The sequence below is a fragment of the Miscanthus floridulus genome, chromosome 10 (assembly GCF_019320115.1).
Source record: "Miscanthus floridulus cultivar M001 chromosome 10, ASM1932011v1, whole genome shotgun sequence".
In the NCBI taxonomy this organism is placed as follows: Eukaryota; Viridiplantae; Streptophyta; class Magnoliopsida; order Poales; family Poaceae; genus Miscanthus; species Miscanthus floridulus.
In genome coordinates, this window is record NC_089589.1 from 35,510,555 (window position 1) to 35,538,121 (window position 27,567).

The following is a 27,567-nucleotide window of genomic DNA, read 5'->3' on the forward strand; positions in this document are numbered from 1 at the left end:
TTTATTATAAATTAAACTATCTTATGTTTAGCAAACTTTATAGAGAAACGTATCAACATTTATCGTAGCAATAGGTATGCAACAAAATATATTTCATGATGAATCTAATGATGCTTATTTGGTGGCATAAATATTGATATGTTTTATATGATGTTGTTAAACTTAAGATGGTTTGACTTAGGACAAAGCTAATTGTTTTTTTCACAAATAGACTAATTTACTTTTGAGAGTGACACAATTTTCGCAATATGCCATAATAATTATTTCACATTTAAAAAATTCTAGATCTTGTTAAGCTCTACAATTTTGATAAAGGTGTGTCTGCATCCAACATAGTTTGAAATTTTCAAAAAAAATGAATCTCAAAATCTGAGAATTTTGAAACCAATATTTGGGACTAATGTTTTCAAATCAAAAATTTGTCAACTGCAAAGATGTAGATTGAGTCGACAAGTACAACTTTGGTATAGATCATGTCAAGGTTCAATGTCGTTTGAAATTTAAATTTCAATAACTTACAACATAAAACAAATATTTAGAAATTTAATACAAATAAAAAACTTCTTAACTAAAGAAAGTGGTAAATCATTTTGTGAAGGATTAAGTCCATTTTTGGCCCCTAAACTCTTGCTTTTGTCTAATTTGGACCTCTTAACTCTTGCTTTTGTCTAATTTTGACCTCTTAACTCTTGCTTTTGCCTAATTTGACCCCTAACTACAAAACCGTTCAACTTTGGCACCTCAAATACAATTTTTGTTTAGATCATATCAACATCTGAGGTTGTTTTAAAATTTTAATTTTTAAATTTCAAAATCTAAGAGCTAAACATGAATTTTTGGGACTTTAAACGATTCCAAGTCAAAAATTTTATCAACCACAAAGGTGTAGATCACATCAATCTCTACAATTTGAATATAAAGTTTGCCTTCATTTGAGTTCATACTAAAAACTTATGAATTTTTTGGAGACAACTATTTAGAGCCCATAGAGGCGGACACTTAGAATGCCTGCCTCGATTTATTATAATTATTATCAGATATGGACATCTTAAGAGCCCCATATATGTAATCGACTGACAGAAACGGACGTCTTTGGCCGCCTACCTCTGTTAATAGTCGATTAATAGATGCGATCATCTTAGAATGTTGGTCTATGAAAATAATTAACAAAGACGAGCATTTATCTAGAGGTTGAAAAAAAATCTGTGGGGATGGTTCTCACGGTGCATCCATGGGCACTACCACGACTTGATGACACGTGTGCATACAAAATCAACCAACACATGTGAGAGAGTAGCTTTTGGAAAGAAAAACTATATCTCTCGTACTCTGGATAATTTTACATGCACACGTGTCATAATTTCCGTGGTAGGTCAGTAGGTGACTACGGATGCCCTATGAGAACCATTCTTATTCTTACTGATTTTTTTTTTCTGTCTAGAGGGCGCCTGACTATTTTCAGAGGCAGCACCACAAAATACCTGTTAATCAGGGGCTGTCTCCTAAAATTCTTTGTGTTGTAATGCAACCAAGGGAACAAGCAGGCGAAGTCGAGAGCTTGAAGAAGAGATGCTTACTGATCGATGGCGCTCGAAGCTGTCCGGTGGGGTTTCTTGGTGGACCACGGGAAGCGCAGCCAGTTGGCCGGCGGCCTAGAGCAGAGATGTATGAGCACGAGACATGTATGAGCACCCTTCCTCAGTTTATACTGCTCTCCACGTCTTGTTCAAACAGTTCTGTTTTAGATGGAGTTCAAAGGTCGACGTTGAACAACAGAATGTCTTGGAGTATACGAGGGGCAGGGCATGGATCCGACCAGTCCCGTCTCTTTCACCATGGTCGCTACTTACATGGGACACTTATATATTGCTCTCTTGGTTACAAATTCCATTTACCAGTTTGTCATTTGCCACTTTATGCAAACGTCACTTATGTACTGCTCTCTTGGTTCCAAATTATAGTATTTTATACTATTGGCCCTTCTTCTTCTTTTTTGCGAATGAATTACACAGACGCAGACGCTCACAACATGCACTCACACTCATCCCTATGAACACACGTATGCAAATCATACCCTTATGAGTACCTTCGAAAGACTGTGCCGACACATCTCGAGATTGACAAAGTCACCGCAGACACTTCACTGTCGACGGGAACGTTGCCTACCGTTTTAAATTATAGTATTTTATACTATTGGCCCATTTGGCACAGCTCTAGTGCCGAGATCTTTGCTAGGTGTGTAGTTTGTAAACTAAATTAAAGTGATTTAAATATTTTTATTTAATAAAATGAGTCATGTCTATGCACATAACATGCCTGCAGGTTCAGATATAGGATTTCCTAGAGCTACAGGTGATTAGCTCTGAGAGCCTGTACAATGCAGGGCACCTAAGGGCCGTTTTGGGCCGTTATTCTGTTTTCCCTCCACGGTGGACACCACCGTGGCTAGATTGGGGCGCTCATGAACAGAGTTGCTGCTCCGCGAGGTAGTGACGCCGGGACCGACGATCGTGCGGTTCCTAGAGCCAGGCGCTCAGAGAAATGGTCTGCGCCTGACAGTTTAAGCGCCCATAAAATAAAATTTCCATTGTAGGTTGAGCTCCCGTAGAGATGCTTGCTGACAAAAAAAAAAGCTCCCTCTCCCTTTAAGCGTCTCTATAGTAGCCCGCCCATTGTACATGACCTAAGAAATCCATAGCTAGAGCTCTGCTAAGCAGAGCCTATTTATGGCAAACTTCTCGTGTCTATCTCAAGTTTTCAAGAAAAATATATATTGACATCTACACACACAAAAATCAAATAGATACAATGTCAAGATGTATTCCGTGTAAAAAACTACACGGCGCTAGGTCAGAAATTTCTTCCTGTTTAAGGCAATTATTGGTCAAGACTCCAAGACCTGGCTCCACCTTCAAACACAAAACTTCACTGTGCCCAGAATATAATGCCCGTTAGTCTTCTGCGGCATCTTTCTCGGCCGTCCTCCTATTCTGGTCAAGCTGCCGTGTCTGCTCTGCTGGATTATCGCGTAGGCGCTCACCGCTCAGGGAAACGTCGCCTGTCAAGTCATGCATCTTGTTCAACCGGTCAGTCAAGCCAGCGCATGACCCCAACCCCAAGTAAACGCCACGGCAGGGGCACTGCATATACGAAGGAAATCAGGAAAGGAACCCAACCCACCGTTCGAATGTTCGATTTGTCAAGTATTCTAGGATTCTATATGTTCAATTTGAACACGCAAACAGGCAGACGTCTCAACAATTCTAAAATCTCAAATTAGAAATTGCTTTTGTATTTTCAATAAGGTGTTAATTTTTTTTATTCAATAAGTACTGGCTATATTGGACATTTGAATTTTCAAATCATATTTTGAATTCTTTTTTGCAAGCTTGAGGCAAATGGAGAATCGATACTATTCATGAATAGTTTAATGCAAGGCACATGGTCCTCAGGTCCGTAATGCTTCATAATCAATTGATCAGAGCTACTAAACTTCCCACTTTCAACAAAAGAAAATCCATGCAACATTGTAGAATTGTAATCCTACGATACTAATTAATTGAAAAGGATCGAACAGCCAAATGAGGGTGGAGGGTGAATGGGAGAGATGGTTTTTTTTTCTCTCAACAAGCAAACAACTTAATTATAGGCTATGCCGCAGTTATCAATCTGGTCCTCTCTTCTAGCAACCTCAACGTTGAGGATGCACAAAATGGGCAACTAATCGAACAACGTAGTTTTTGTTGTGTATTTAGATGTACACTATATCTAGATATATAATAAAAATAATATATTTCGAAAAAAAACCAAAATGTCTTATAATTTGAATCGAATAGAGTACAAAACACAGGCACAACACGAATGTGACAAGTGAGAAACACAAGAAGGTAACTCAATAAAACTTCATCGGATAAAATAGTGAAATATGAAGGAAAACAATAATACTATAGGTGAACGGTCCTATCTATCCAGAGAGCCACTTAGTGAGACTTTTTGTCATTGGATTGGATAGTTAGCTGGTGGAAGAGGACATCACTAGATCAAACGGTTAAAAGCATCAATGAAACCAACGAACAACTAAATGGGAACCAAGCTTCACTAAAAGTTCAGATGCGATGAGCTTGGGACACAAAACAGTGAAGATGTGTGTAGTTTCTAGAAAGCACCCTAGATAAAAACTAGAAGCACCGATGACCCGTTGTTCAAAATGGCATTCAAAGTCAAACAATTTCAAATTAGCTACATCTATAAAAAGTACTAACATTTATGACCATGAATAAGTATCCTAAAATTCATTATAGAATATACTTTTATACATAAACATATTTGGAGACATAAATATTGTGCTATATGAATTTTATCAAATTTAATAAATTGTCTTAAACAAAAAAAAATTCCAATCTTTTGGGAATAGGGAGTATCCAACAATCTATTTTACCTCTCTGAACTATCGTCGTACTTTGATTTACCTCCTCGAACTCCAAAATTAGACATCTTACTGTCTGTACTCTCATAGTCATCTAAATTAATACCTCCATGTCCTAGTTTAGTGTGGTTTTAAAGGGTGTTTTTGTATTTTTAATTAAAAAAATAAATAAATACTTGATAAGGTTCTTAAACCGCAACAAATGTCTCTAAGCTTCAAAAAATTTGAAATCAATTCTATAAATATACTGGGATATGACAAGTCCAAATAAAACATTTAAACCTCATGAAAATATCTCTAGATGCTTGAATGCATCGGTGTTGGTTTCATTTTATGCTTTTTCTTGCAAAATGTTTTCAGAACACATTTACATAACAATTATAATGTTTTAGGAATGTTTTAGATTTTCTCTAGATATTTTTTCATTTTCCTAGAGCTAGATCTATTTGTTTTAAGCATCTACATTTATTTTATGATCTATTAATAATTTATTTTGAATTACCGTATTCTAATCTATTTCTTGATTTATTTTGGAAATTTTAAAAGCTTAGAGACATTTTTTGTGGTTTAAAAACCTTATCAATCATTTACAAAAAAAATTTAAACTTAAAAGGTACATAAACCACCTTTAAAACCACTCCAAAACAAGACAAGGAGATAATATGAATTTTTTTATAAGATTTAAGAGGATATTTGGTTTTAAAGTCTAAAAAAATAATCAGACTATACCAATAATTTAAGAGGTAGAATAGATTTTTCTTCTTCTTCTTTCTCATCACCAAAGCCAGGTCAGCCCAGTCCACGTGCGGGGGCGATCCTCTCTTACTCGCCACGGCACATGAGGCCCAATACTGACGGCCCACGCTGATCATGCCCTTCCAATTCCTTGGCCCACTGGACACACGCTCACACCATCACGCGGCACACGCCAGTTCCAATTCTAGCCATTACGACCCCAAAGCTTCAAAAATCCATGGCGGCGGCGAAACGTGGAAGTCCCGATCGCGGTGGCCAAAGGCCGGCGTCATGCTCAAGCACATCTTCCTCAACGAGCCCCCGCCAGATTCGACGCGTGGAGGCGGAGGAGGAGGATCTCGACGAGATCTACAACATTCTAGTTTTGAGTTTTTTCATTTAAAGTCGTTAAGATGCTAAAAAAAATTAATAACATATTTAAACTTAAGAGCATTTTCGTCTTTTCACACCTGCAGTTTGACGGCGTTAGAGCCTAAACTGACGGAAGTGGCATGGAGGACACGAAAAAGTTGAGTAGTGGCGCTGAAGACCGCTGAATTTTTTCAGGGGCACAAGGAATTGCGAACTTTTATAATGGCACACAGGGAAAAGTCTCTTCCATTTTCCCCCTTCCTCTGCATCCACGTGTTGAGCTCGTGATCGCGGCGCTGACTCGATTGATCCGATTCCGCGGACTGGTCTTGTCTATTAGTCTTTGTTTCAATTGATTCACGCTCGTTCATTTGATTGAGTGCACAGGAATGGGTGTCGGGGTCGGGGTGACGGATCCCACCCAACACGCCGGTGGATCTGGCACGGTGAGATGGACGATCTGTTGTATATGCCGTCGCTGCCTGATGAGGACAAAGAGGAGCCCCATGCTTATTAGGTAGCAACTACCTAATTCTCCTTTATATGCTCGTATAAAACCTTTCTTGTTGTTTTGGCACTAGCTGTTGATTCCTTGTCGTCTAAGTGTTTGATAAAATGCGCAGGAACCCAACAGACAGTTAGTGCCTGGGCACAGGGATTTAGTGGACATGGAGATCCATCAGGTTTGTTCACAGCAATTCAGTATTACTGAGTACCGGACACATTGTATGAAATGCTTATCAGTATCTTTAGATCAACAATCCATGTTTATTGATTTGGTTGCCTGAAACTGCATACGGTGGAAACAGTGTATGAACCTACTTATCGGTCACCCACTTTAAACCTGCAGCTCCACATGTGGGCATTTTCCTTGCATGCCAAAGCGAGTCACTTGTAGGAGGGGTTCATCGTCGACAAGGACTGGGAGTCAGCAGTGATGGGAGCTCTGCAACACCGACATAAAGGTTATTTTCATAAAACCTATATAAACTACATTACTACAATCAGATGTCAACTTGACACTGAACTGTCTAGTGTTACCTCAGGTTCCTCTCAGATAAGCCTCCTTTATTCCGTGCAGCCTTGCAGCCACTCCCTGCATGTCCATGCGCTCATTTGGGGATGGGTTGGCGCAGCAAAGTCCAATCTGAAGCAGTGAGAGTAAACACTCCAAGCTTTTCTCCTTCGTGGCTACTGAAGTTTCTTGTGAGACATCACGCTCATCTTCTAGCACTAGGTCAGGATCCGTAATATGTAATACCCTGTCAGGAAAGTTCATCTCAACAAATCTTACAATATTCAGTCCATCCTTGAACATGTCATCTGTTGGCCTCTTCCTTATAAATAGTTCCAGGACAATGATTCCAAAACTGTAAACATCTCCAGCGGTTGAAACTTTGCCTCCTGCTGCACACTCTGTAGATTGCACAGAAGAGTTGTTTAGTCCAAAGATAACACAGCACACGATGACACAAATAACAACACAGTATGAAAATTGGCATTACCAGGAGCAATATATCCTATTGTCCCCTTGATAGCAGTTGAAGAAGTTGAGATCGAATCAGCAAAATATGATGCGGCAGAATCAAATTTGAACCTTGTAAGGCCAAAGTCTCCAATATGTGCTGTCATGTTGTCATTCAAAAGAATGTTGCTGGGCTTTAGATCACAATGAATAATAGTTCCTTGGTTATTATGGTGGAGGTATTCCAAAGCATCTGTGACATCCACCACAATGCATAACTGTTAGAATAGGCGCCCTAATGGGTTGGCCTTGGGCCTGGCGCCTAGCCTGTTAGGCTGGCTGCCTTAGGGGTTAAGATAGATAGATTACTTTGATAAGGCAAGGATCACCGTTGATTGGGTGTTTCTATAAACCCTACTGATCCTTGCCTATATATTGTACCCTGTACTACTGCTAATCTATCATTCAATTCCCGAGACATATTCGCTCTCATGGTATCAGCCGCCTAGGTTTAGGTCTCCTCTTCCGCTGCCCACTCCACGGGCGCCGGCCCCTCGCCGCGCTGCGCCCCTCCGCGCGCAGGTCCACACCGTGCTGCGCCACCATGCCCTCCACCCCTCCAGCAACCCCCAGGGCTGGGGCTGCTCTGGAAGCCTCCTCTGCCACCATCCAGGCAGACGCCGTCACTCAACGCCTTGCCGCGGAGAAGGCCAACGACGCGGCTGTCGCTGCTCAGCGTCTCGAGCGCGAGCGTCAGGATGCGCGTGATACTGCCCTAGCACGCGCCCTACAGGCCGAGGAGGAGGCTGCAGCAGCGACTAAGGATCGTGACGCTGCCGCCCAGCGCGCTACCGAGGCCCTGGCGCGCGCTGCCCAGGAGCGGGCGGCCTCTGCCGCCGCCATTGCTCCGGAATCCTCTGGCGCCGCACCTGGAGGCCCTTCAGCGCCACCACCCGATCTTCGGGCCTCCATGCTGCATCACGAGGCCGTTGCCCTCCTGCAGCTCCATGCTCAGGCTGTTGCGGTCAGCAACATCCGGAACCACGTCACTACCATCCTCGACGTTGATTCCGGTAACTTCAACCGTTGGCGTGATCAGTTTCTTCTCATCCTCGGCAAGTTCTCTCTCCAGGACCACGTTCGAGAGGACCCTCCAGCCCCAATTTCTCCTGATTGGGCCCGGATGGACTGCGTCGTCAAGTCCTGGATCGTCACCACGCTCACCGACGACCTTGGCGAGATCATCTCTGCCCAGGGCTCCACCGCTCGGCATGCCTGGCTCGCCGTCGAGTCGCAGTTCCTTGGCAACCGCGAGGCCCGCTCCATCCACCTCGAGACGCGGCTTCGCAACTTCGTCCAGGGCGACCTCTCCGTCACCGACTACTGCCGCAAGCTGAAAAAGATGGCCGATGATCTCACGGCCCTTGGCGAGGTTGTCACCGACCGCACACTTGTCCTCAACGTGATTCGTGGCCTCAACGAGCGCTTCAGCCACGTCGGGACGCTCCTTCGTCGCGCTCGACCGTTCCCCACCTTCCTGGAGGCTCGTGACGACCTCATCCTCGAGGAACTCACCATGGAGACCCGCAAGGACGCACCTGCCACTGCACTCACCGCCTCCACCACTCCCAGCCCTGCCCCTGCGTCCTCCGGCACGGGCGCTGGTGGGAACTCCAAGCCGCCCAACAACCGTCGCAGCAAACGCGGTGGGGGCGGCAAAGGCACCAACGGCGGTGGCCCTCCTGGACAGGGGCCACGCCACCACCAACAACAGTCGACCGGCGGGCGGCCATGGCCCAGCGTCTACAACCCCTGGACCGGGACCATTCAGATGTGGCCAGGGGGACCTCGTCCACCGCTGGCACCCATCCCGGTGCCTCCTCACTTGCAAGCGCAGCAGCAGGCACAGCAGCAGGCCCAACAACAAGCGCAGCAGCAGGCGCAGCAGCAGGCCTTCCTCGCCCAACAGCAGCAGCACGCCCTCGCTGCTCACCAGCAGGGCGCTGCCCTCCCTGCTCCTGATGGCACTGGACAGTGGGTCGCCCCCGGGTATTATAACCCGGTGGCTGGCCTCACCTCTTGGGACCCGACGGCCCTCGCCTCCGCTTTCAGTACCACGTCGCTGACCTCTCCTACGTCCAACGACTGGTACTTCGACTCAGGTGCTACTTCACATATGACATCTCAGTCCTCTTCTCTTTCACATGTTCTTCTTCCGCGGTACCCCTCTCCCTCATCCATTGTTGTCGGTAATGGCTCTCTTCTTCCTGTCACTGCCACTGGCTCTACAGACTTGTCCCGTAATTTACGTCTTAATAATGTCCTTGTGTCGCCACAAATTATTAAGAATCTTATCTCTGTTCGCCAATTTACTACCGACAATAATTGTTCTATTGAGTTTGACCCCGCTGGTTGTTCTGTGAAGGTTCTTCCATCTCGGACCGAGATCGTCAGGTGCAATAGCTCTGGGCCGCTATACCCTCTACGCCTACCACCAGCACACTCCCTTGTCGCCCAGGCTTCCTCCCCGCTGTGGCATCGGCGTCTTGGCCACCCCGGTCATGAGGCGTTGTCGAAGCTCGTGTCTAGTGTCTCCTGTCATATTCTGGATTGCTCCGAGTTATGTCATGCTTGTCAGTTAGGGCGTCATGTTCGATTACCCTTTCATGAGTCCACCTCTCGTGCGTCTATCAAGTTTGATCTTATACATTGTGATTTATGGACCTCTCCAGTTGTCAGCATTTCTGGTTATAAATACTACTTGGTCATCCTTGATGATTGCACTCATTATTTGTGGACGTTTCCTTTGCGACTCAAATCTGACACTTTCAGCACGCTTGCTCACTTCATCGCTCACGTCTCCACCCAGTTTGGCGCCCGGGTCAAGGCTGTTCAGTGCGACAACGGGAAAGAGTTTGACAACTCTAGCTCCCGTCAGTTTTTTCTCGCTCAGGGCATCCACCTTCGCATGTCCTGTCTCTACACATCGTCTCAAAACGGTAAAGCTGAACGCATTATTCGCTTCATCAATAATGTTGTTCGCTCACTCCTCTTTCAGGCGTCCATGCCTCCATCCTACTGGGTAGAGGCCCTCTCTACAGCCACTGTTCTGCTTAACATACTGCCCACCAAGACTCTCCAGTTTTCCACGCCGCACATTGCCCTATTCGGCAAGCCACCAGCATATGATCATCTACGAGTCTTCGGTTGCAAATGTTACCCAAACACGTCGGCTACTGCACCCCACAAACTTGCTCCTAGGTCTGTCCTGTGTGTCTTCCTCGGCTATTCCGCTCATCACAAAGGGTACCGCTGCCTTGACCTCTCCTCTAATAGAGTCATCGTCTCTCGGCACGTCATCTTCGATGAAACGGTCTTTCCCTTTGCTGAGCGCCATGGTCCTAGTGCTCCAGCGGACCTACAGTTCCTTGATGACGATACCTCTGACCGTGTGCTCCCTCCTATTGGATCGATGCACAAGTTTTTGTCTGTAGGAACACCGCCCAGCACCGCCGATGTCTCCAGCGCCCCTGCCGGTCCCACTACGACTGTGCCTGGGGCGCCCCTCCCTGCTCTGCTCGAGTGGTCTGGCAGGGCCGACCACGACCAGTGGTCGGACAGGACCGACCACAGGGCCGACCACGACCAGTGGTCTGGCAGGGCCGACCACGACCAGTGGTCTGGCAGGGCCGACCACGACCAGTGGTCGGGCAGGGCCGACCACAACCAGTGGTCTGGCAGGGCCGACCACTCCCATTGCCCACGTGACCACGACATCGCAACTGGATGAGCTGCTCCAGGGCTTCTCCGACCTCCAGGACCCCTACCCGGGTTCCCACCTCTCCGATCGGATCGGGCCTTCATGAACCACTACACGCGTCGACCCCAACCGCTGACTTCTCCTGCACCAGCCGCACCGACACCGCCTGCTCCGGCTGCTCCTGCACCGGCCACCCTGCTACCTAAGGGCGCCGTTGCTGTCCCTCCGGTGACGAACTAGCATGCTATGGCCACGCGGTCGAAGAGTGGCTATCGGATGCCTGCCGCCTACCATGCCGCCCCCCTCTCTACAATGCCAAAGACCTTTCGTAGCGCTCTCGCTGACCCCAATTGGCGAGCGGCTATGGAAGACGAACACCGTGCTCTCTTGCAGAATCACACTTGGGACCTCATGCCTTGACCTTCTCGGGCCAACGTCGTCACTGGCAAGTGGATTTTCAAGCACAAGTTTCAGTCCGATGGCTCCCTTGAGCGGTACAAGGCCCGCTGGGTTCTTCGCGGCTTTACCCAGCGGCCTGGTGTTGACTTCGATGAAACGTTCAGTCCTGTGGTGAAGCCCGCTACTGTCCGCACGGTGCTCTCCTTGGCGCTCTCTCGCACCTGGCCTATCCACCAGCTAGATGTGAAGAACGCCTTTCTTCATGGCCATCTGTCTGAGACTGTGTATTGTCAGCAACCGTCTGGGTTCGAAGATCCAGCTCACCCGGATTTTGTCTGCCTTCTGCGGAAATCCTTATACGGCCTGAAGCAGGCTCCTCGCGCATGGTACAACCGGATGGCCTCATTCCTGCTGACTATTGGGTTTGTTGAAGCCAAGTCAGACACTTCCCTTTTCATTTACCACCGTGGATCAGATACAGCATACCTGTTGCTCTATGTGGATGACATTGTCCTCACAGCTTCCTCACCTGGTCTCCTTCGACGGATTATCTCTGCACTTCAGCAGGAGTTTGCCATGAAGGACCTCGGTGCATTGCATCACTTCCTTGGTATGCAGGTTCAGCGAAGTGGTGATGGCCTCCTCCTCTCACAGCGACAGTATATGTTGGACATTCTGGACCGTGCAGGGATGACAGAGTGCAAGCCGTGCTCCACTCCAGTTGACACCAATCCAAAGGTTGCTGCAGCTGATGGGGCCCCTGTGTCTGATGCTACAGACTTCCGCAGCCTTGCCGGAGCTCTCCAGTACCTGACGTTCACCCGACCAGACATTGCATATGCAGTTCAGCAGGTCTGCCTCCACATGCATGATCCTCGAGAGCCTCACCTTGCTGCCCTGAAAAGGATTCTTCGCTACGTTCGAGGCACTCTTCACCTTGGTCTCCTGCTGCGACCGTCTACTTCGACTGATCTTGTCGTCTACACTGACGCTGACTGGGCTAGTTGTCCGGACACTCGCAGGTCCACCTCAGGCTATGCGGTGTTCCTTGGCGACAACCTTGTTTCCTGGTCCTCGAAGCGCCAAAACACAGTGTCAAGATCCAATGCTGAAGCCGAGTATCGCGCGGTGGCCAACGGAGTTGTAGAGGCTACTTGGCTCCGCCAGCTACTTCTAGAGCTGCATGCCCCTCTACGACGCGCCACACTGGTGTATTGTGACAACATCAGTGCCGTCTACATGACCTCCAACCCGGTTCAGCATCAGCGCACCAAGCACATTGAGATCGATCTTCACTTCGTCCGGGAGCGAGTCGCCGTTGGTGATCTTCGTGTTCTGCATGTTCCCACCTCTTCACAATATGCAGATATCTTCACCAAAGGGCTGCCTACTTCAGTTTTCACGGAGTTTAGGTCCAGTCTAAACGTGCAGAGTGGCTGACGATTCGACTGCGGGGGCGTGTTAGAATAGGCGCCCTAATGGGCTGGCCTTGGGCCTGGCGCCTAGCCTGTTAGGCTGGCTGCCTTAGGGGTTAAGATAGATAGATTACTTTGATAAGGCAAGGATCACCGTTGATTGGGTGTTTCTATAAACCCTACTGATCCTTGCCTATATATTGTACCCTGTACTACTGCTAATCTATCAATCAATTCCCGAGACCTATTCGCTCTCAATAACCTTTGAGCAAGCGGAATGCTGCTAGGAGTTGGAGTGCTTGCGTCATTTTGAGTTGAGTATAGTAATGCATGCAAGTCACCTCGTGGCATGAACTTGTAGACTAAGGCTTTGAAATCATTTCCCTTTGGGTCACTACTTGAGCATGCAGTCAGTATAGGGACTAGATTGCGATGCCGCAAGTTTCTTAGAGCATTACATTCTGCAATGAAGCTCTTTTGTGCTCCACTTGTCTCTAGACTGAACACTTTGACAGCAACCATGGTTCTGTCTTGAAACAATTTTCCTTGATATACAGAAGAATATCTTCCTCTACCAATCAAATTGGATTCTGAGAATCCCTCTGTTGCTCTGGCAAGATCAGTGTAAGAAACTTTGGCGAATTTGCTATCGAATGAGGGCGAAGATGGAATATTTGCCTTTTGTTTTCCCCTCCAGAACACCACTACAGATACGACTACAACAAGTGACACAATGGAGGCTAACAATGGAACCACCACTTTTGTTACAAAAGAATGCTTCTGCTGCTTGCTAGATTTTACAGGCATGACAGGACATGCAAGTAGGTGTAACTCTAATGCCCCACCACACAGCTCCTGATTTCCATCAATCCTCATGGCTGTTACATTTCTGAAGATTCCTTTTGTGGGGACCTGACCCATAAGGTGGTTGTATGACAAATCGAGTTGGTCAAGATGTTGTAGGCTGCCAAGAGACACAGGTATTGGTCCGGTCAAGTTATTGTGAGACAAGTTAAGAACTTGCAGAGCACTTATGTTGCCTAGGGAAACAGGAATGCTTCCATTGAAACTATTCTGATCCAACTGTACATATTCTAAACTTTCACAGTCACCCAGAGTGTTTGGGATATCTCCAGATAGTTTATTGGATGACAGTAGAAAATTTACAAGTTGTTTGGCTTTGCCAACTTCTCTAGGGAGTTGCCCCTCTAGATTGTTTGAAGATAAACCAATTTGTCTTATTGTTGGAATTTCAAAAATCTCCTTTGGTATCATACCGCTGATAAGATTATTGGAAATGCTAAATGTATCGAGCATCCGAAGGTTTCCCAAACTTGCATGTAAATGACCATAAAATTGGTTAGAATCAAGAAAGAGAGTGCCCAATTGGGACAGGTTAGAAAGAGATTCTGGAATAAAGCCTGAAAAGTTGTTGTCGTGCAAAGCTATAATCTGTAAACTTTTCAGAGACCCAAGCCATTCTGGAACTCCACCTGTAAATCGATTGTCATGGAGACCTAATCCGATCAGGTTGGGGAGGTTTGATATGCCCGAAGGAAAAACCCCTGATAAATGATTGAATCCCAGAAATAATTTGTGAAGCTGCACCGAAAGGTTACCTAATGAGTCCGGCACATTGCCCTCCAGATCGTTCACAGCCATTGACAAAACCTGTAGCTCAGTGCAATTGGCTAAGCTGTACACAAACTCCCAATCTTTCTTGTTGACAGCTTTGAGTTTATTGGATTCAAGATTCAATTCCACGAGTTTGGTAAGTTTACCAATGGAGCTCGGTACAAACCCAGTGAAATTGTTCCACGACATGTCGAGACGGAGTAAGCCAGAAGCATTAGAAAATATTGAAGATGGAATATGTCCGTCAAAGAAGTTTCCGCCTAAAAGGAGTTGCTGGAGATTAGGTAGAGAAATACCAAGATAGGATGGTATCTCTCCCCATAGATCATTGAGACCAAGGGACAGGCCAGTAATTGAAGAAATATTCAATAAGGCATTTGGAAAACTACCTGCCAACTTATTGCCAGCCATACTAAAGGAATGCATCATGGATAACTTCCCTAATTCATTCGGGATGGTTCCCTTGATGCTATTAAACATATACAATCAAGCAATCTTAGCATTGTGATATTGGCAAGAGAAGAAGGGACAGTTCCAGTAAAATTGTTGTAAAAAAGTGACAATTTTTGAAGGCCATAAGGCAAATCTTTAGGGATTTGTCCACTTAGATGATTTTTATCCAGCTGTAGTACCATGAGATTGGATAAATTTGCAAAATCAGGTATAATTCCATGTAGCTTGTTGTTACTCAGCTGGAGGGATTCGAGGTGATGCAAGTGATCACCAAGGGACTGAGGGATGTGACCAGTGAATGCATTTCCTGATAGGACCAAATGTTTCAGGAATGTAAGGTTCCCGAGCGAAGGACAGATTTGCCCTTCCAAACCTCGATCTGTAAGATTAAGAGAAGTGACACGAGGAGGAGCCTTCCGTCGGCACAGGACACCGACCCAATTGCAGAAATGGTTGCTATCATTCCAAGAAATCAAGGCTTGCTGTGGATCGAGACTGATTGCCTTCTTGAATTCAAGCAGCGACAAGTGGTCAGTCTCATTCCCGTAAATGTTGCTGCAGAGAATGAGTTGTGCACCAAAAGCCACGAGTGCCAAGAAACGAAATTGCCAAGCCACAGTAGTAGCCTTCATGGTTTCTTAGCTACCTTCAACAAAACAAGTGATTTTTTTTTTTGGGGGGGGGGGGGGGGGGGGGGGGGGTTTAAATCGTAAATGCTAATAAATTTACATTTAGAAAACCAAAGAAAAAAAGAAATCCCTGCGAAGTACCTGGATGACTTGATTTTCAGACCTTCTGCTCGATTGTTCAGCCAACCGCACAATTGCAGTACACAAGGATCACAATGCGGTCAAAAGTCTACTTCTCGCGTAGAACGAACAGGCCTGCACATAGAAACTGTCTTACACTTTCACCATTGCTTTGAGTAAAAAATTTAAACTAAAGTTGTTCACCAACCACCTAAACTTAATTATAAGATGGTACTAAACACACCAACTACAACCACATACTATTTTGGGACGGAGGGAGTATGGCTCAACTGCACAACTATTATAGGCTTCTTACAGACCGAGGTATTACATTAGTTTCCTTGTGTTGAATTCAGATCAAACTGATGAAAACAATCTATGTAAAAAGTTTCAGATAAATATTCAACAACTATTGCCATCAAGCACATATATTCAGATTATTTGGATGTGGAAGTACCCAGCGACATTTCTTTTATCTTCTGCTACTTGAGATTTTCCTTGTCTGAAGACGTTTTCGTTCAACAAGAATAAACAAGCATAGACGGGTTTTTTTTTTTTGTGTTAGCATAGACGTTTTATCTTCTGCTGATGGTCGACATCTTTAATTCTAGATCTAGTAATTTTGGCGTATATGCAAATATCACCGATGAAAAATAATAGGTTAAAGCTAGATGAACAAAAAGATTAGCCAGAGAGCGAAATCGACAAAGCCGTGTTATCTCCTCAACAAATGAAAAAGGCCGGGTACAAGGAGTAAACAAGAGGTGCATACTTACATCTAGTACACAGCTGGAGTATGCAACGGCGATCTGTGGCGCCGTGGCTCCGGCAAAGGCACCAGCGGAGTCACGGAGAGTGAAGGTGTTCGACAAGGCACCGTGCCGGGAATGAGGCAGTTGCGCATTAGTAGCACCTGGTTGTTAAAGAACAAAATCAGATACACACTATATGTGAGTCTAGAAAATCAAATTTTACATATAGCTACAAATAAGGGTAATATCAATAGACAATGCTCAATATATAACATACTTAGTATAGAGCATATAACCTTAGATAGCAAATAGCGGAAAGACAACTCCGATCTTCGGGTGAAGACTTCAATCCACAGGGACAACATCACAAGGCTAACTCCTCAAGACTAGCAATCTGATACTCATCCAGGATTTTTATCCAAATCATTGAAAAATAAAGCAAGCGTAAGTACATGTCATACTCAACAAATATAACATAGGGTTCATGAGGCTTAAAAGGCTGACACTGATTTAACTGCGATTAACTTTTAATTATCACAATTTTAGCATAGGAGTAGCAACAAGTTTATCACAAGCCCACATAAACACATGATCAGGTAAACATGAATAATGAATAGCATAAACAGTAATCATTAATGGGCATCTTTATCATTAGTAGCATCAGTGTTCATCATCTATTCCGTAAATGTTCCAAGGCCGCTCGTGACTGTGAGCACGACTGATATACCAATTTTACACTCTGCAGAGGTTGTACACTTTCACTGTGAGTCGTGATTTACCCTTTCGTCCGAGGTGATCGGCCTCTTGACCCACAACCAAGGAAGGTCGGCAGGGTTCACTATAAAGCCTTTCAAAGATTCGTCTAATAAGTTAGGGTCATTAGATGCACTCGACAAACAGATGTAGAGCCCCCTCTTCTCGATGGCACAATGATGCGCAACCTATACATAAGGGGACAGAGGCCGCACTATATCCGATTCAACAAGCCATTCTTACGCCAATAAAGGTAACCTCTAACAAACTAGAAAATGTCCTCATACTGAGCTAAAGCCAGAGCTATGTAGCCCTCACAGCTGTACTGTAAGTTTCGGATGATCACTTACAGATAAGTCCTTAGGGAGAGAAATCTAGAGCACCTTAAAAACAGTCCAATGCTCTAGCCCCTTGTTCCATGTTGCTAAAAAGCATCTTTTAGTGTTTATTGCATATACCATTAGTCAAGTTACAATATTATAGTTTCAGTTGAGCACTAGCATCATACTACCAAATGCAATACCTCATAGATATCAAGGCACAAGGTATAAAGCACTAGAAAATCCTTAGTGGCAGTCAAGATACACTCATGCAGTATGAATTAAATGATTAAAGATGTATAGGACAATAAGGAAGATCATATGCTATACTTGTCTTAAACTTAGATCCTTCTTCTAGTCCAAACCTTTAATAGAACTCCTTGATCAACACGTAAAGCTCACCGACTGGACATGATCATAAAGCACCACACAAGCATCCATGCAATCATACACGAAGCAAACAATAGAACTAAATTAGAACAATACACCAAACATAATAAACAGCAAGTAAAAAGGTTTTAAAGATGTTCTAGATGTCGCTACGAACACACAGACACGAAAAGCACGCTAATCAGAACTACGGTTGTAAAAAACGACTACAGAATTTTATATTATAAAAGAAAAGTGAAGTCTATAAGCTTGATTTATGTTAATTAGGAAAAACTATGAGTAGAATTAATTTAGATTAAACAAATCATATTTATACTTAAAAACTGAGTTGAAGCTAATCATATTTTATTTATAAATATTTTGATATCATTTATGTCAATTCAACTTTAACTTGCAAATACAAACTGACATATGAGAACATCTAATCAAATTTGATACGTGTGTTTAGAATAAACATATTGGCCCTGTTCGGCTTGCTGAATTTTGACTGAAACTGGCTGAAAACATTGTTCTGGCTGAATTATTGTGAGAGAAAAACATTGTTCCGGCTGAAAAAAGAAGCCAAATAAGCCGGATATGGGGTAAGCCGAACGGGGCAATTATAATTTAGAAACATATTTATGTTAGCAACTAGTCATGTTAAAACTTCTTTACAAAAGAGCATTGTATATAATTATGTTGCTTTTATTTATAAAAACTAGTTGCATGCATATTAATCAAATTAATATTTAAGCATATATATAAAAGTCACTTGACATGAAAAACGATGACACTAGCATGTAGATCACATCGATACGCAATTGGAACGACTCGAAACGGACTTAAAATGAATATACGACGACGATATTACGAACTGGTGGTAATTTTGTAATTACCTCGTCTTCATCCTTTGGTCTCCTGTACAGCCACCACACGGTCATGACAACAGCAGCTGCGCAGGGGTGGGCTTGACTTGTTGCACGAAGGAGAGGATGGTCGGGCTAGGCAGCACGGCGGCGACGGCGATGGCCAGAGGAGGGAAAAAATCTAATTTACTACACGAGGGATTTTTCAAACTAGGGGCTCTTCTTACGGTAGTTTTGGTGTGTTTTACCCAAGGAGTTGGTACATATTTATAGGGAGAAAGACTCCCTACATCTACATCAACTAGCAATATGGTACTAATTGATGTTGCACCCTCCATATTTACTAATGGGCCTAAATAATCATTAAAGCCCATTAGTAAATAAATGCATAGGCCTTTAGAATTTATTAGGATTATTGCACGTGGGCTTTGAGAGTTGGTTGGAAAATGAGATATATTATTTATTTTCGGAATTAATTAATTTCGCAAATAAAATAATTCTAGAAAAATCCAGAATTGATATTTAAGCCACGAAAAATACTCCGAGACCTCTGAAAATTTGAGAAAAAATTCAGAGACACTTTGGAACATGATGAATCCAAATAAAGTATTTGAAGCTCATGAAAAATTGTTGGGAACTTAGAACATAAAGATTAAGGTGAAGGATGTAGGAATTAAATTCTAGAAAGAAGCTGAAAATTCCTAGAGATATATATTTGTCTCATAAACGTATTTAAAAAAACATATTTTGCACATAGAAACATAAGGTGCGATCGGCATTGAATGCAACAAACACGTTTCTACCTTAAAATAAATTTTAATCTAATGAAAATTTATTATTTCCCTATGTTTTTTAGCATAAAAATACAAAATTAAATCATTTTAGCTCTATTTCAAGAGAAGCAAATTTTAGAGTGTTACAGCATAAATGATATGTATGTAGGAAGCCAGTATTTCTTTACTTTAACTCCTTTGCATACAACTGGTCAAAGATGGATGCGTTGGTGGCCGCATGTTCTTGCATAAATGATATGTATGTAGGAAGTCAGTGGCCCTGTTCGTTTCTCTTATAATCCGTCTTTTTCAGTTTATTATTTTAGGTGAAATAATATTTTTCTCTCACAACAAATCAGTCGGAACAATGTTTTGACTTATTTTTTCAGCGAAGCGAACGGGGCCCGTATTTCTTTACTTTAACTCCTTTGCATACAACTGGTCAAAGATGGCTGCGTTGGTGGCCGCATGTTCAGGAAGAAAAGAGAGAAAGTGCCATCCCATGAAGAAAAGGTGAAAGCGGCATCCATAAGTTAACCCTGTTACACTTGTACTAGTCCAGTAACCCGCTCTATCGCATGAGATAGAATTTTAGAAGTCATAAGCATCAGATGATGTTAATGTTTAATGTCTCTGGCTAATGATAATTACTTATACTAATCTTTATGTTTTTTCTCTCTCTTTGTTCATTTTATAACCCAATACGCGTATAGACGCTCTTTAATCTTTATATAGTTGTAAGAATCTTACCGATTACTAATCTATATGTTCTGTCATCCATATCAAAAAAAATTCCTCTTTGTATAGCATCTCTATGTATTTTCAATATACATTTAGTTAAAACCTTAATTTAAATTATGGTGACTCTTGTTGCAGCCCATATCACAGGATATCATGAACCTAGACTTCAATTTTTCGAATATCAATTATATTAGTTGCTATGAAATTTTTATCCTCAAGTTGACTCAATACTTTTGGACTTACTGTATATTTTATTAACTCTCATTTTTTTATTTTATTAAAAATAAGGATTTTATGTCTAGACTTCACTTTTAAGTATTGCATTGTCATAAACGATCATTTAAACTGGCACCACGATGTTGCTAGAGCTTGAAATGAGACTTCACTTTTAAGTATTGCATTGCCATAAACGATCATTTAAACTAGCACCACGATGTTGCTAGAGCTTGAAATAAGATCTAAGATGGGGGTGAGATGCTAGAATCAAGATGGTATCAATACGCCTTTTAATCATTGTTTACTCCAAAGAAAACTCAAAACTAGGAAGATATAGTCACCTTTGCTCTACATTAACCTCACTACTTTTTAAGATATTTGAATTTCTTATCAAAGAATTATATGTGTAGTAATATTGCTTCATTATAAAAAAGGTTCCTATGATTATAAATAGAGATATATGTTTGTGCTTTGTATGCTGTGTTTAATTTGCAAACATAGAATTCAAATTCAAATTCAAATTCGAAAAAGTATTTTTTTAATCTGAAAATCATTAACCGAGGCGAGCAAGTAATAAAAGCCGCCTCTGTTAATACTTTAATGGAGGCGGGCTACTTTAAACACCCGCCTGTGTTAATCCATTAATGGAGGCAGACGGGTAAGGGTGACCGCCTCGGTTAATATGTATTAACCGAAGCGGACGAACCAACTGCCTTCGTAGGTCTGGATTAACCATGACCTTTGGATGGAGGCGGTTCCGTTGCCGCCTCCATTAATCCAAAACGCCCGTTGTCGGTGTTTTATAAACAGGACAAGTAAATTTATACGATTACCGCGTTGCTCTAGGAAGACAATGGTAGCATCCAAAAGACACGAGGAGTTATACTGGTTCAGGCCGGCGCCCTACGTCCAGTCTCAGAGATGATCGAGTGCGTGTTCCTCGCTTGAATGCTCTGAAGTTCTTACAATGGGGGATGCAAGAATAGTGAAAGAGGTTGGAAAGCTAGAGCTAGGAGATGGACTGCCTAAAGAGAAGCTCCAGGAGCCCTACTACGATGGAGAATGAGTGAAATGGAAGAGGATGATCGGAGATGGTGCGCTGGTAGCCTTATATAGAGTTTGGGGCCAGGGCATGTACAAAGATGAAGGTTCTCTTGACCGAAGGGTCGTGAGCCTGAGGGAAGTCCTAGCTAACTTGGCTTGCAAGCTACGCCGTCTTGTAGAGCACGTCTGGGCATGATTGTCGTCATGGTCTTGTGGCCACGTCGCAGCATGGTATGATGTGGTGCTACTATGTGGTGGCACTGTAGGCACGGTGGTGGTTTGCCAGCCATCCTGTGCAACGTGGTCCTTGCCATGGTCTTCATCATCGCCTCTTGGTTTCCTAGGGCATCGTATAGGAGTTGGTAGCTGCCCCCGAGTCGTTGGTCGTCCTGTTAGCTGGAGGAGCTGAGGGCCACCATCCCGATCATTAGGGTCATAGCTCTCATCGGTCTAGGTGTCCTCTAAGTCAAGGCCTTCGTCATGGATCTCATCCCGTAGTGGGTGGAGTCATACATGCATCTTGTTTGGCCGTATTTGGCCGGTGGTTAATGTACCGGTCGTCACCGCCGTGTAATGTTGTCTTGTTTGAACTGCGTGGTGCAGGGGTGATGTCTGACCGGGCTGAGGTGACCACTGTCCCCCTCGGTCCTTACGGGGTTAGTGTGGCATGGTTGTTCTCGTCAGAGCAGGCATGCCCGGCTGTGCTCAACCTCTCCCCGTTCCTCCCAGGGGTCGGAACATTGAAGAGGTCATGAGTTTCGATCGCGTCATGTGGATAAGGCAGAGGGAGAGCTCATGGCCGACACTGGCCTTATCATTGGGCCTATTCTGCTTAGCTTAGCTAGGCCTCAGTCGTTTGGGCCTTCGCTGATTAATGCGTTCGTGCGCCGCTTGGCCTACTAACTAGTCGGTGCCTTGAGACACCCCGGTGTTATAACCGTGACAGTAGCCCCCGAGCATTTTTGCGATCATGGAGTGATCGTGAAAACGCTGTGTTGCCTGCATATCAAATGTGGGTTCGTAGTTCGCGGCTTATTCGAGCTTTACCACTCGACCCCTCGCGGGCTGGTTTGTTCAATGCGGTAGGTGGCCATTGTGTCCTACCCCATCAGGGCGCCCTGATGTAGTATGTGGCCGCCGAGCCCTATTATGTGTCGTGTCAGTGTGCTGCGTGTTGGGGCTTATGACCCAGGCAGGACCGAGTAGTCTCGTTGATGTCGTACCAGTCCGCCTTTGTGAGGGTCTCGATTTTCCTGACCTTAAGCGAGCATCTGACGATGGCTGCGACCTCCCATGGTTCGCCATGCAGCGTGGGGGTTTCGAGCTATTTGGTCTGCCCTTCGGCTTATAAATATGGGCTTCCCTTCCGTTTGAGCCACTCATGGCTGTAACTACAAACCATCCCCTTCCTTCCTGCTGAGAGAGTGTGGAAATGGGAGGAATTTGTAGAGCACCGAGGCCGATGGTCGGCAGCGTCCTTCCCAACGGCTGGTGCTAGAAGGTGACTTGCGAGCAGGGGAGGACGAGATGTCGTGGAGGCTAGCTCCGTGATCATGCGGCCTTGGTTTTACCGGTGCCTGAGTGGCACAGGTATTCGTGATGGCCGTTGATCAGGGGAAGTCTCGCCCCACCACCGCGGGCCATCAGAGTGTGCAGGCAGTGAGTCAGTTCTCCAATGAGAATGCTCGTCACTCACTGGCCGTTGAATGATGGACCTAAGGCGTCGTTCGTCACTATGCCCAGTCGTGGCATCGTGACGATGCGGCAAGATGTTCTGCGTTGGGGGATGCTTCACCCTTCTTTCCTCCCTGCGTTCTTTAATCTCTGAAAGTGCAATCAAGCCATAATTGTGGGTTTTGGTGATAATGACCATGCAATTAGAGGACTAATGGGATTTATCAAGATGACAAGCGAGGAATCAATATTTGAGGATGTTATACGAAATGTAGGAGCCTCCAATTACAAAAGTTGATGGATTTAAGCTCAAAGGAGTTTAAGTTCTTTTATATTTCAAATTTGAGTATATAAAAAGCCATACTATAAAGGGGGACACAATGCTTAAGCTAACATGTGCTACCAAGTGCTCAATATTTCACATACATCCTCAGTTACTCAGCCAGCACTTCACTCTTACTCTAGCTGTCTTGCCTGGTGCGGCAGTGTCGCACCTGGAGAGAGGCACTGCCACTGAGCGGCACTGCCATGACTTAACTGACTGTTGGGCCTGGGGGGTATTTATACCTTTCCCTTTCCCTTCCAACGGCTCTCTCCTTCTTCCCAACCATTCAGTTCGTACAGAAATAGAAGAATGCTCTTCTCTCTCTCCTCCATTGGTGACCTTAAGCTCCAAAGCTTCTCCATTGATTTCCCCATCAATCCTTGTGGGAAAAAGGTCTCAAACTCGATTAGAGAGCAGATCCTTTGATTCCTCAACTCTAAATAGCACTTGGTTCACGTTTTAGCCAGCAGTTATGTTTTTTACTCTTGGAGCTTGGCTCCTAGCCGGCTAGAGCGTCACCCGTGGAGATTACCAACTTGTGTGGCAACCTCGGGAGGTTTGTAACCATCTCTTAAAGCTAGTAACTCACCCCTCATCTCAAGAGTTAACCCTCTTGACTTGAGAACGAGGAAGGGTTGCAAAGCCCAAAGCCTTAGTGGCTAACCTCAACAACGTGGACTTAGGCAAGCTTTGGTGGCGAGCTGAACCACAGGATAAATCCTTGTGTCACCTTGTGCTCGATTTACTTTACTTGCATTTTATATTATTGTTGAGGTGATTTCTAGGGTTTGAGGCCGATCTACTTGTGTGTGGTGTTCCTACCATTTCTAGTTGTTGATGTGTGATCCATACACCTGCAGGAAGCTCAGTAATTTCTTCGATCTAAGTTTCCATTGACATATTTTGAATTGTGCCTTGAAGTTGTCTACATGTGCAGTAGTGCCACTGTTCTGGCCCGGTAGTGCCGCAGAGTGGCGGTGCCGCGGGCTCAGAACGACAGTGCCACGGGTGGAATTTGACGTTTGGTTAAGTTGTTTTAACATGCCTATTCACCCCCTCTAGGCTAACGAGAGATCCTACAAGTGATATCAGAGCAAGGTTACCTCGTAAGCGCTTTACAGCATGAGGTATGGAGCTCGAAGGTGATACTAGTGGTGTGAAGCCCATTGATGTCGATCTGGAGGATGTGGAGCTGCATGACACTAACAACAGCGAGTTAAGTGCTTCTACAGCAACCAATACCACACTCCTGTAGCTTAAGGCTACCGATGCCAAGAAAGCTCTAAATGATGAAGAAAGAAGAAAAAGGAAGGCAGCTAGAAAGACAAAAAGAGTAGCAAGAGAAAAGAAGAAGAAGGGGCAGCAAAGGTTAGAAGACAAGAAGCAAAGAAAAGAAGAAAGAAAGTTCAAGAGAGAAGCAAGAAGAAAAAGAAGAGAAACTAGGAAGAAGAACAAAGAAGAAGAGAAGGCAACAAATGCATCATCAGTCACACGGCGGCTGTCGTGGCATCGGCTTGGCCCGCGCATGGCCTGGGCGGCAGCGTGCACGCGACGGCCATGCCACAGTAGCCCTACGGTGCAGTCCGGGCCCGCGGAGGCGGCTGAGGCCAAACTCAGCCTGACGCGCGGCCGGTAGCCCACAAGGCCGGCCACGGGCACGACCATGACCAAGAACGGCCAGGTAGCGACAGCGCACGCGCGCGTGGTGACTGCAAACACAGGCTGCACAACGATGAGCGTTGACGTGCACGAATTATGAAGCATAGCAAAAGTTACTAACGATCACAGTTGAGGTTCAACTAACTCCCCTATCGTAAGGTCCACATTGCCAACGACCTAGCAACACCATCGCCATGACCAGAGAGCAACCAGGGAAGGAGATAGATGGATGCCAATATGAGCTCGTCGCGCGGAACGCTGGTTCACGGACAGAGCGCCAACACGTGGTTTACCCGCGCGTTCCAACCAAGTTGGGGAATTTTTACGAGAGCAACGTGACACCCAACACAACAACCACCTATGCCATGCTCAAGTACTCACTTTGATGCAATCAACAATACCAAAGCATGCAGCTAGTGTTTAAACATTTTTGTTAGAAATTAAATGTCAAAATAGCATTGTCTTACTACTTTTCCATACTTAGGAAGTTAAGGATTTCAATTGAGGCTAAGTAACCATTAACTCTTTTGTCCTAATTTTTAATAGATCTAACCTTGTTAACTTCAACCAACAAATACTTTATGCAATAGTCCATACCTTATACTAACCCATAGGAGCAAAATATTTAAGCACCATTTAACTATTTTGCTCAATATAATTCGCAAAAAATGGTATTTTAACAATAGTTCAAGTGTTTGCCGACTTAACGAAAAGAGCTTATCTTAACGTCAAATTTGATTTTTGAGCTCCCAAAACACTAGTTAACAACATCTATTTTCCAAAAGTTAAAGTTGCATTTCCATCTACTAAACTTATACTTCAATTTTTATTTAAGTACTAAATACAAGTTATGTTCGATCCTTGTTCCTAGAAATTGTTTTTCGCCTCACGTGCGTTATAAATTTTTAAAATCCGAAAACTTGTTAGGCTAATCCTTCTCGGACCTAAATTTTGGTGCTAAGCAAACTCGTAACACCAGGGGTGTTACAGTTCGCCAGCCGTCCTGTGCGACGTGGAATAAGTGCAACCATGATTTATCATTGACAATACTTTTCTATTTATTTTTTATCTTCAAACATCCTTTATAAAACATCAACCTTCTGTTGTGCTATCAAATTAGCAAGATTGCACAGCTATATCGTCACACGAGTTTCTAACACAAAGCCCTATATTTCTAACTCTATAAATTATTATGCTAAAAGCACTATATAATATATAGAATTACCGTAGCAATGCACCGGATATATCTCTGTGTTCAGACTTCAGAGACTCAGAGAGCAACTTGACGAGTGTCAAGAACGACGATAGTCACCCTGACACATGGCACGTAGCCGGCAACAGGGACGAAGCTAGGAAAAAATTTAGGAGGGGCTAAACAACGGCAATTAGCAAGAAAAGAGGTTCAGCAAATCTCAGCTCCTCCTACCTGTACATCTACAGCTGAAATTTCAGACGGCGGCTCTACGGGGCTTCGCTTGCTCGCGAGCGGTAGGGAGGGCTGGAGCCCCCCTAGCCCCGCCGCTGGCTCCGTGCCTGGCCGGCAAACTATCTCTGTGTTTCATTTGAATGAGGATCGCTCGTCATGAAATCCAGCCCAGCCCAGTCCTTTCTCGCCACAACGCATGAGGCCCAACACTTACGACCCACGCCGATTAGGCCCTTCCATTCGACGAGCAGATGACAACGTGCGTACAGGACGCCATGAGTAAAAGGACGAACTGTCCCATTGCAGTAATCTTCATGTCCAGTTTTGCTGTTTTGGTTGAATTCATAACATGGAGAAAAGAACAAGATGGAAATAAAACTTCAGGTAACAGTTGATGAATGAATATATATACATGGAGACAAAAATATATGTAAGTCTTGTCCGCTTATGTTGAGCATCTCCCATAGCTCCTTAAAACAACTCACTAATTCGGTTTTCTGGTAAAAAAAATAAAGAAAAAAAAACAGTCCAACAACAATTTTGAACATAAGCACTTGGTAAATCTTCCATCAACTAACAGATACCCGTGTAATTTTCTGTACCATCATGTGAGGTGATTGCGATGACTTCGCCGATCTCAAGTTTTGCTTGTGCAGCTCAAGCTCTCGGATGTGCTCATCAAAAAGGTAATGTGTGGGTGCGTGTGTTCCACGTTGGTATCCGACTAAGCACCTCCTGCAACGGTTTTGCATGGTTTTCCCCCTCTCTTTCCTAGTTTTATTTCCCTCCACCCACCCAGTTTCCAATTTTATAAGTAGCATAAACCATTGAAAACTAGGGAAAGGCAAAAACATGGCTAACTATTTATTTTGTTCATTTGACATATAATTATTAGTATAGCAGGCAAGCAATTTTTAAGGAGCTTTTGGAGATGTTGAGTCCTATTCTATCATCTATAATTCATAGCTGCATATTCACTTTTCGGGATGTCGTTGATGGATAGGAACTCGAATGGTCACAAAAATGTCTTGGCTTGCAATTTCAGGGTCTATACATCTGTCAATGTTTTCTAGCTTGCAGATGCGTGTACCGATATTGTTTTATGTTAATGTCAATTAGCTGACGATCGATGACCTCAATTTCTTCTGTATCACCAGAAGCATGCTACGTGTGTGTGTGTGTGTGTGTGTGTATAGCGTATTTGTAAAACAAAGTATGATGATAGCCAGACGAATAAGAG

General features: G+C 44.3%; 2 protein-coding genes across 2 annotated transcripts; one reads left to right on the forward strand and one right to left on the reverse strand.

The window, feature by feature from the left end:
• Positions 1-6,575: 6,575 nt before the first annotated feature.
• Positions 6,576-7,667, reverse strand: LOC136488395 (receptor kinase-like protein Xa21). The gene is made up of 3 exons (XM_066485341.1): positions 7,535-7,667; positions 7,039-7,251; positions 6,576-6,949 (listed from the first exon to the last, which is right to left on the reverse strand). Exons 1-3 carry the CDS (start codon positions 7,665-7,667, stop codon positions 6,576-6,578), a joined length of 720 nt encoding a protein of 239 aa, XP_066341438.1.
• A 3,886-nt stretch (positions 7,668-11,553) lies between these two features.
• LOC136488396 (uncharacterized mitochondrial protein AtMg00810-like) lies at positions 11,554-12,597 on the forward strand. Its single transcript, XM_066485343.1, has one exon. The coding sequence runs from the start codon at positions 11,554-11,556 to the stop codon at positions 12,595-12,597; it is 1,044 nt and encodes a 347-aa protein (XP_066341440.1).
• The last annotated feature ends 14,970 nt before the right edge of the window (positions 12,598-27,567 follow it).